General features: G+C 42.6%; 1 protein-coding gene and 1 long non-coding RNA gene across 6 annotated transcripts in view; both read right to left on the bottom strand.

Annotated features, from left to right (window-relative positions):
• Positions 1-244: 244 nt before the first annotated feature.
• Positions 245-4,699, bottom strand: LOC125749608 (uncharacterized). Of its 2 annotated transcripts, XR_007399963.1 has the most exons (4): positions 4,299-4,697; positions 2,969-3,076; positions 2,224-2,719; positions 245-1,921 (listed from the first exon to the last, which is right to left on the bottom strand). It is a non-coding gene; the product is annotated as an uncharacterized LOC125749608 (long non-coding RNA). The 2 variants fall into 2 exon arrangements; XR_007399962.1 differs by having other exon boundaries at positions 2,224-3,076; positions 4,299-4,699.
• Positions 4,700-5,330: 631 nt separating this feature from the next.
• Positions 5,331-9,497, bottom strand: part of gabbr1a (gamma-aminobutyric acid (GABA) B receptor, 1a) — a 48,011-nt gene continuing 43,844 nt past the window's right edge. For all 4 annotated transcript variants that reach the window (XM_049026966.1, XM_049026963.1, XM_049026965.1 and 1 more), the window contains 5 exons: positions 9,151-9,244; positions 8,759-8,886; positions 7,910-8,038; positions 7,220-7,363; positions 5,331-6,879 (listed from right to left, as the gene is read on the bottom strand). In XM_049026966.1, coding sequence (XP_048882923.1) covers positions 6,595-6,879; positions 7,220-7,363; positions 7,910-8,038; positions 8,759-8,886; positions 9,151-9,244 — 780 coding nt within the window. In that variant the 3' untranslated portion in view covers positions 5,331-6,594. The remainder of the gene's footprint in view (positions 6,880-7,219; positions 7,364-7,909; positions 8,039-8,758; positions 8,887-9,150; positions 9,245-9,497) is intronic.

Here is a 9,497-nt window from a genome sequence, read left to right as displayed (position 1 = left end):
CTACCGTGACGCATCCATTTGAAAGAATGTAGAGAGTACAGTGACCACAATCCATGATTTAAACCAGGACAGTTTAGGACACATTTGCTTAATATGCAAATGTATTGCTTTCTAGTAGCTATATTGTAACAATATTTAAGTCAGTTGTCTGTAGCCGGGAAATTTCTTACTATACATACATTTTGTCCAACAAATGTTTATAGTTCTTCCTTCATGACATACGGTAAAAAAATAAGTAAAGGACTCAGGCCGCTCAAACAAATTTCATTTCTTAATTTTTACGTTTAACCTTTCGATTGAAATACACCACCAGTCAAAAGCTTTTGCACACGCTGAGATTTTCAACATTTGCATGTTACTCACTAAACATTTGTTAAAAACATACACTCAATATTCTTTGCTAAGAAATGCAATTACAGTATGTTCACCATTTGAGAACCTATATTAGCAAGGAAATGTCCTGACTGCAATTCATCAAATTAACCTCCTCTAGCAGTTTTAACAGCAGAGAAAATCTGAGCCATTCCTTCTACAAGAGACGTTACATACTGGCCTGTTTCATGGGATGAAACAGGTAACTAGTGCATTTAAAGTTAAAGGACAGCCTAGAATTTTTATATGTCATCACTACATAACAAGTTGATAGGATGTCAGACATCCTTGTTTTAATTCACATACTCTTTCCATGTTATAAAGAAAACTTGTTTTATTTGATTTGACTTATATTTTCATTTATAGTTGTTCACTTAACTTTCTAATGCTTAACAACAATAAGAAAATCTGCAGTTCATGAAATAAATGGAAAAGTGTTAAAAGCCTGATATGACTAAATGTATGTATACATGTTTCTCAAAGCAACACAAATATCAAATCTGATCCGTCTATATAATTCATGCGTCCATAACAAAAATGCAGTGTATTTTAACAAGAATGTGCCTTGTCTGTATTTTATATTTTTTTTATGCAGATAATCATGCATTGTGTATTGATGTAAAAGACAATGAACAGATAATATAGATCGAACAGAAAGACAAGGAAAAGGAAAACAAAAGGATGATGAGAGATGGGAAAAGTTGCATGTGGAGTAAGAGTGTTTGTTTAGCCATCGTGTTAAAACACAGGGCTTTCAACATGGGAAACCCTATGCGAAAAACCTCTAAAAATAGAAACTGCAAAAAGAAAAGGAAAAACATGACGAAACGAAAAAGAGGAAGACAAAAGGGAAAGCAGAGAAGGAGAAGTAAGAGACACGTGGATGATTGGTGGTTTTTCCACTATGGAGGCCAACCCGAAAGCAAAAGAGGGAGGGGCCTGCACGTCAGCGCCCGGAGGCAGCAGAGCCAGAGCAGGAACGCACACATACTTTGTTAGTATGCAAGTGCGTGTGTGTTTGTGTATGGGCGGATGTGTGTGTGCGTGTGTGTCGGTGTCAGGGGAGGAGTCACTTCGAAATACAGAATTTCACGGATTCTTCCTCTACCCAACAGCCCCTCCTCCCCAAGGAGACAACTGAAGCCATTTCTATTACCACCGGCGAGCATGACATCACAGGAGTTTCCGTGGGGCTACACAGATATAAAACTGCATCTGAGAATGAGTGCAGACACAAACTCACTTATTTATCTGCTGCTGACAAACCACTGGCAAGCGAGAGTACAGCTCTGCGAAACGTCTCGAGCGCATTCATTGGCTTTTCCTTCTATATTTAATTACTGGACTCTGGGTTGGCTGCCATGACGGTTTACGGCAAGACTACGGAAGACATCGAGAGCGGGCAGGTGATGGCTGCGGGGCACAAGTCGTCTGGAGGCTGGTTTTGGAAGCTGTGCAGTGTGCTGTCACTCATGGTCGTCTGCGCTGTCCTCGCTCTGCTCTTCACCTGGCACATTCAGGTAAGGCCATAGATGCCGGAAGCCAACTGCTGTACAAACAATAATGGGTGGTCACATGTGTGAGAAAGTAAGCAGCAAGTTAACTAGAGTTTCAATGGCTTTCTTTGGAGATAACATTGTACAGTTTGTCTTTGATTCAATCAGTAGTCTTGACTGTATCACGTGTCAGATACACACACCCTACTCTATTTAATTCTACTACATTGTTATAAACGTCCTGTGTCTTTCAACAGAAGCAAGAACAAAGACTGACAGAAAGACCAGCAAACGCTCTCTCTGGACAGCCTGACGTATCCGGTGAGTTCACAGCCCCTAAACGAAATAATCCTACCTGGACTCTTGTAACTGCACTCAGTGCAGCATTTCTTCTCTTCGACTGCTACATGAGACTTACAGTCTTGCGATCCTCTCTTCCTCCACAGACCAGCAGACAACCCTCAAACAGATAGCCGACAAAGTCAAGGCGGGAATACATGTTGAAGGTAAGGTACCTACATGCACTTTGCAGTTGAGCCCGTCGGATCACTGTCCTATACTCTACTAGGCATGCAGACAGTTTACATGAGCTGCAAGGCGATAGCTACCGCATTTACAATAATAGGACAACACCTTGAAACAGAAAGCCACAAAGAGGCATCGCATCAGACACGACTAGTCTAGACTAGATGCAGTTTTGAGGTAGTTTTATGGAAAGACTAGGCTTGCGCTTGCATGCAGGTGGCTAATATTTACGCTTTCCTTCAGGCTCTGTGAATCCAAAGCACTTCAACTCTTCAGTGGAATGGAGCATCAGAAATGGCCATTCCTTCGTCCAGGGGGGCCTAACTCTACGAAAAAACAAAATCATCATCCCATACACGGGACTGTACTTCGTGTACAGCCAGGCCTCATTCCGTGTTTCGTGCAGCACCTCCGATGACAGGCAGGAGCTGTGGAACGTGGCGCTCAGTCACACGGTGATGCGTTACTCCGCGTCTTACGGCGCCGAGAAGCCGCTGCTCAGTGCGGTCAAGTCACCCTGCGTCGGCGCCTCTAACGATTTCGAAACAAGCGGGCAAGTCTTCAGCAGCATCTACCTGGGCGCCGTCTTCGAACTGCAGGGCGGCGATCAGCTGTGGACGGACACCAATCAGCTGCTGGACATCGACACCGACGATGGGAAGACCTTCTTTGGTGTCTTCGCCCTGTGACGACGGAAAGCGAGAATTTTGTGGGCAAGGACGTGTGCAGATAAGGAGAGGATGACTAATTTGTGAAGGAAGTTCTAACTGTAACGAACTAAACACAAAAATTATTAACGTAATCCTGAGAACAAAATAAGGAACAAATAACGAAATCACGGTAAAGAAATGTGGGCATGGAGGACACAAGAAACCAGTTCAACTGAGTAGCTTATCAATACATGTCTGACCATCTGATTGTGCTTGAAGTAATAGTCAATATTTGACTGGGGTATATCACACTTGTTTTATGATAAAACACAAGCAAGCTAAAGTCCTAGGAAAACTATATGTCTCTGAACAGTACTTGTAAACTGAATCAGTTTTACAGCCTCGTCCACTGTCTGTTGTTGAGACAAAGCATCAGAGTATGGCAAGCTGTATGTTCTGCTGTTAAACATGATCGGTACATGCTACCAGTGAACTACTTTACTGTAATTTACTCTCATTTATTGCAGTTTACATGGTACACAAGGGGCAATGAAACAATTGTTGTCAACATTAAGCTCTTTTTTAGATAATTTAATAGTTTAAAAATATTTATTTATATTTATGTATTTCTTGTCAAACTTTATTTATATCTGTATCACTAGGGTTTATTTAATTACAGATGAATGTATTTGTACTGTGTTGATTGTATTTAATGCTATTTATTCACTAATGTTTTGAAATGGTATTGTTCTTTTACTACTGATAGATGACTATTAAAATGATGCTGAATTTCAATGCAGGTGTGAGAGACTGAATGTGGGAGTATTACAGTGGTATGGGCTGGGAATGGGATATTAATTCGGGAAGTGTCTCTTTTTAGGGAAACGTGTCTGAGAAGGAATGAGGAAGCAAAATGAAACTTCAAATAAATCTTTGGGGGTGAAAGGAAAATCGAATAGATTAGATATGTTTATAGAAAAAAACAGGAACACGAAAAAGTGATTTAATTAATTTAAAATTAATTTAATGTTTATCTGGGACATCTATCCATTAAAATCATTTATCCAATATAGGGTCATGGAAGACAGAAGGACACCCTGGATGTGATGCAAATCCATCACATGTTCCAGCATACAGTGGAACATGGCGAATATATAAGCCATACGTGACGTAATAAGCACATTTAACAGCCTGTGCGGAACAGTAGTGAAAAGTAAAAAAAAAAAAAAAAAAAGGTAGTGAAAGTGACCCTTACCCATATCGCATCATGCATTTGGGAAAAAAACGTGGGTCTTCCACTTCTGGGAGGGCTACCAGGTACGCTCTGTTCTGCACGAAAATAGCTATCGATGTTTCACGTACACTGGCTACAATGGGAAACCCCCGGTCTTTCATTTTTTTCCCCTTTAGTGTGTGTGTGTGAAAGCCGCAAATAAATAAATAAAATAAATAAGGTGTGGGGGATTCTTATCTGCCATCTCCCCCGGCCCCCCTCCACCCCCGCCGTCTGCCGTTGTATCACTCAGAGAAGGGGCGCTTTGTGGATCTCATATTGCCATGCTGATAAAATATTTACCAAACATCTACATCACAAACGCCTTTACTGATCTGATAACCGTTTGCTGATGGCTGCCTTCCGCTATTGCTTATCAAACTTCATTCGACTTACTGTCACATTTCTAACAGCTCCTTGGTTAAAAATTTCAGACAATTTGTTTCTATATATATATAACAAAATGAGAATATATAAAAAAAATCCAATACTGGCAATAGATTTTAAGTCGGTTTAAAAATAAACAAAAACAAACAAACAAACAAATAAATAAAAGCCGACTAAATGCTGATAGGAAGGACACCCATAAACAGACAAACCATCCATGATAAGAAGAGCACATTTTACGCGACGGAAACCATAGTACGACGTTTCTTAAAATTGAAGTCCGGCCACGCCGATATTTAGCGGCGCAAAACGTGCACTGCTCTCGTGGAGACATCTAGCGGCAGTCGACGGCAATTCATTACGAGTGCATGGTGTCATTTGACGAAGTAAGAAATAAAGAATAATAAGAAGAATAACTTCCCGTGATTGAATATATTTATTTTAACTTTGTAAGAATATATGTGTGTGTGTGTGTGTGTGTGTGTGTGTGTGTGTGTGTGTGTGTGTGTGTGTGTGTGTGTGTGTGTGTGTGTGTGCGCACGCGTGCAGTTGTATGGTCTGGTGTGCACTCTCAGTAACTTCAACAATACAGGAATACAGAACTTCAAATAAACGCACTGGGAGCACTTTCTGAGTGAAAAACGATTTTCAGTTTATTGTCATTGTAATTATAATGTATTGTATTATAATTACCATTCCATTTTCAGACCTCATATTCTCATACTTAGCAGACACCTCAATAAATAGAAATATGTGCTATTTTCTACAGCTCCCCCTGGCCACAGAGAAATACAATCATGAATAAGCAGGAGAATACATTGATATTCATTTTTATAATTATAATATTTATTATCAATAATAATTCTACTATAAGTACACATATTTATTTATACAAGTCTTACCATTAAATGGCTTTTCCTGACAGAAATTCATAAACACTAAATAAAGTTTAAAATGTCAATAATATTTACTATATTCCCGAGAAAATAAAATATACATTAATAGAAAATTCTTTCATTGATAAAAACCAGGCACGTTAAGTACGAAAGTCTTAGTTAAAAATGTTACAAAAAACAATAAGGATGAAAAGACTGGGACTGCAGGTGGTTACATGTGGGCCCGTTGGCACACAGGGAACAAGGTTCCTTCGGGCCTCGAGCAAGAAGCCCGGGCCGCCCTCCACAGTCTGTGTCGCTCGGTATTCCGGATGTAACAATCGGCTTGACAATGGACCATGAGCCATTGTTTGTGTGTGAAAGGGACAAAAACAATAAACATGACAACACCGGGAAGGAGACAATAAACAGGCCTTCATCTTTCTTGGTTTCTGCACCATGACCTTTGATAAATGTGCTTAAAAGGTGAGACAGTGGCCCATGCAGTGGTCCCCAGTAATGGGGTGCTGTGATCAGAAGGCCCCAGTGCCAAGAAGCCAAATTCAGTGTCTTCGTAGGTGTTCTGATTGGATCTGCATGGCTGGAATATGTGTGTGTATGTGGCGATATTTAATCCTCCACGTTCAGAAAATTCGGGTGACATTTCAGGCAAACCGATCCTTAGGTGTCTCTTCAGATACTACTTTATATTTACCACTCCTCTATATGAATTACAGCTTATGTCATGCACCAGTCATAAATATTAAAGAAGGTATTACAATAACAGGTGGTCACATATAAAAATCGATGTGTCTTCAATAACATCCCAGTTAATGCTTTAATAAATAGAGGTGGAGTCAGAGTAAGAGAGTGAAAGGAGTAGGGGGCTCTGTAATCTTTTTCTTCTTAACTATTGCCTCTATCTGTCAGGTAACCATCTACATGAGGCCTTACCAGGTTGACGCTCCTCCTCCTCCTCCTAGAGATCTCCTTCTCTCCCCCCTCCCCCACCCCACTCACTTGTAGAGCAGCTGCAGTCGGCTGTTGTGACAATGGTTACGGTTTATCTTGCTGTCGGCCTGGTAGAGGATGGATGAGTTTGGGTAGGAGGCAGGGAGAGAGTGGTTGTCGGAGGAAGGGAGGGGGTAACCGGGTGGAGGTAGAAGGGGTTTGGGGTCATTTTGGGAGGAGGCAGGCGGCGGCGTGCTGTGGTTCTGGTTCGGCGTGGACTGGGGTCTCCGGGAACGCAGGGCTTGTCTTTCTGCCAGCTGGTTCCGCAGCTCTGATACCCTGACCTCCTTCTGTGAGTGCAGGATGGAATTACACAGCTTATGGTACTCAGTGCTCTCACCGGTAAGGACATGCAGGTGTGATGTCACAATATGCCTCAGACACGATCCAAAAGAAGCATAAATATGGACTAGCAACTTGTAAACCACATATCAGTATAAAACGTTGATTTTGAGGAGGGTTCAATGACGATGGCAACAACTATGACAAAATGTTTTAAAGGCCGACAGAAACTGTGATAAAATCAAACCCTGTTTCACAAATCCAAGCTTTCGGTTGTCAGACGAGATGTGAGCAAGATGGTGTTGGGAGAAGGATCTGAAAGGAGGAAGGCGGGACGAAAGCCGATACCTCCTGGATGATCTTCTGCAGCTCCCTGTTCTCTCGCTCCAGCTGCCGTGATTTCTCCTCGTCGTTGTTGTTTGTGGACGAGCCCGTCTTCATAGTGTCCTGCTGCTCAGACTGCCACTCTCCTCGGGTTATTAAACGGCGCATCTAATGTAAACACAGAGGCAAAGAACAGGCCAAGTCAGATCATCACACCTACAACTCAATACAGGATAATACCAGTATGCAGTTCAGACCCACCCAGTAATGGAGAAAGTACTACTGTACTGTACATTTAATTCATCTTTAGAATTAGGTGATCAGTGGTCATTGTTGACACACCACAGCACACAACAATGAAATGTGTCCTCTGCGTTTGACCCATCGTGATACGGCAGGGGGCAGCTAATTCAGCGCTCGGGGAGCAGTGCTTGGAGGCGGTACCTTGCTCAGGGTACCTCAGTGTCGCCTTGCTGGCCAGGGATTCGAACCAATTACAAATGCACGTCCCTAATCATTAAGCCACCACTGCCCAGCTGAGCACTTACCTCCTCGGTGTAAGAAAAATACTAACGAATACCTTACAATTCTTATCCTCTGCTACACGCGCAACATAATAATAACCGATAGCTTTCTTGGGGCAACAACATACCTACTGGGCTACCGCCGTGCGCTCTGAGTAAGATAAGACACTTAAGCAGACATCTGGCAAACCTTGGGGATGAAGAGTACAACTAAAGTGATGTAGACGGAGAAGACGATGGCCAGCGATGCAAAGGCAAACGAAGCGTCCTGCTGAGAGGAGAGGATCATCGTGACTGGTGCGGTAATCATGCATAATACCTGGAACAGCGAAAGGAGAGAACGCACAGGAGTCAGACCCCAGCCATTTCTCGCTAATCAACGCTGTCAGCGACACATCTGAATAATATACAACAGTGTTAGCTGCCGTCTTACTCATAAACCAACGCACTCACTAACCCTGAGGAGACTGGATGAAAACAGGCAGGAATGTTATCATGCTAATGCTAAACACGGAGTTACAATAAATCTGTTTACGCAGTAGAATATTAGTGGATTTCCAGGAGCGCAATGATCAGGGAAGCACATCTGAGACTAAGAGGCCTTTCTGTTCTCATCAAAGCTGTATCAATGACTGCATGTTTGAGATCCTATAGTATCTCCTAGCCTTCATTGATCCGGATAATCTGACACTGATTAATCTGAAGCTACCCCTGATTTTTCCTAATAGCATTTGCCATAAAAGGTTCATTTGAAAGGTAGCTTAAGACTCAAAAGATCTTTATTGTCAGCCCATCAGTCCACACATATACATCCAGGACGAAATGTCATCTCCCTGAGTTCCCTGGTGCAACCTTCACACATCTACTAAAGAATATACTACAACCTGTTAACATTTACAGAGTGGCTAAACAATATATTTCCAGCACTACATTCACAAAGCGACTACCCGCTATGATACCCGCAGTGCGAGAACTTGATGTACTGGCGCTTAACGTGATACTGAGAGGGCAACCAGAGAAACAGGGACGGCAGACTCACAGCCACGTTGTAGATGGCCATTCCCACAGCCCTGTGGTCGTTTATCTTCTCAGTTGAGATGGACTTGGTCTCATAGGCCAGAAAGATCCCCAGCAATAGCAACAAGCCCTTATAGCCATAGACCACGCCTATCGGACGGAGAACAGAGAGAGCGGCTTCGATGGGTATAGACACGAGAGCCATGCACCACCGACAGCATTAATGATTTCATGAGTGGATTCATTAAATCTGTTTCTCTAAGTACGTTCCATGCAGCATTCATCATTTTCATGACATGCCGCAGTTAATTTAAAAGCTTGGTAAGCCACTGAAATATGCAGAAATAAGCGAGGGGGGAAGAGAGAGGGGAGAGAAAAAGAGAGAAAGAGCTTTTGGAAATCAAAGTAGGTTACCAAGCCACGTGTTCATCTTCTCGGAGCTGCAGTGTTCCAAGAGCGGCTGGATGAGGACATCTAGGTCTCCTTTCGGGGCTTCTTTCGTGAACTTCTGCTCAGAGGGACAGCGAAACATTCATGAGAGGACAGCACAAGGTGGACCTTCCCAATGTCAGGTGCTGTTATCATCATGGTCTGTCCTGCTGAGGTCACTAACGCAATAATGTCGATGGGCACAGCAGGGACACGGACGGCCTGGCAGATTCCAGCATTTTACAGGCGCCCAGGAACACGGAAAATTATACTATAATATAGGGGAGAGGGTCTAAAGTGACATGTTTTCAGGGGGCCCAAGCATTCAAGCT

The sequence above is a fragment of the Brienomyrus brachyistius genome, chromosome 9, assembly GCF_023856365.1.
Source record: "Brienomyrus brachyistius isolate T26 chromosome 9, BBRACH_0.4, whole genome shotgun sequence".
NCBI classification, from domain to species: Eukaryota; Metazoa; Chordata; class Actinopteri; order Osteoglossiformes; family Mormyridae; genus Brienomyrus; species Brienomyrus brachyistius.
Note: the sequence above shows the minus strand (reverse complement) of the source record. Positions and strands in the feature narration are given on the sequence as shown.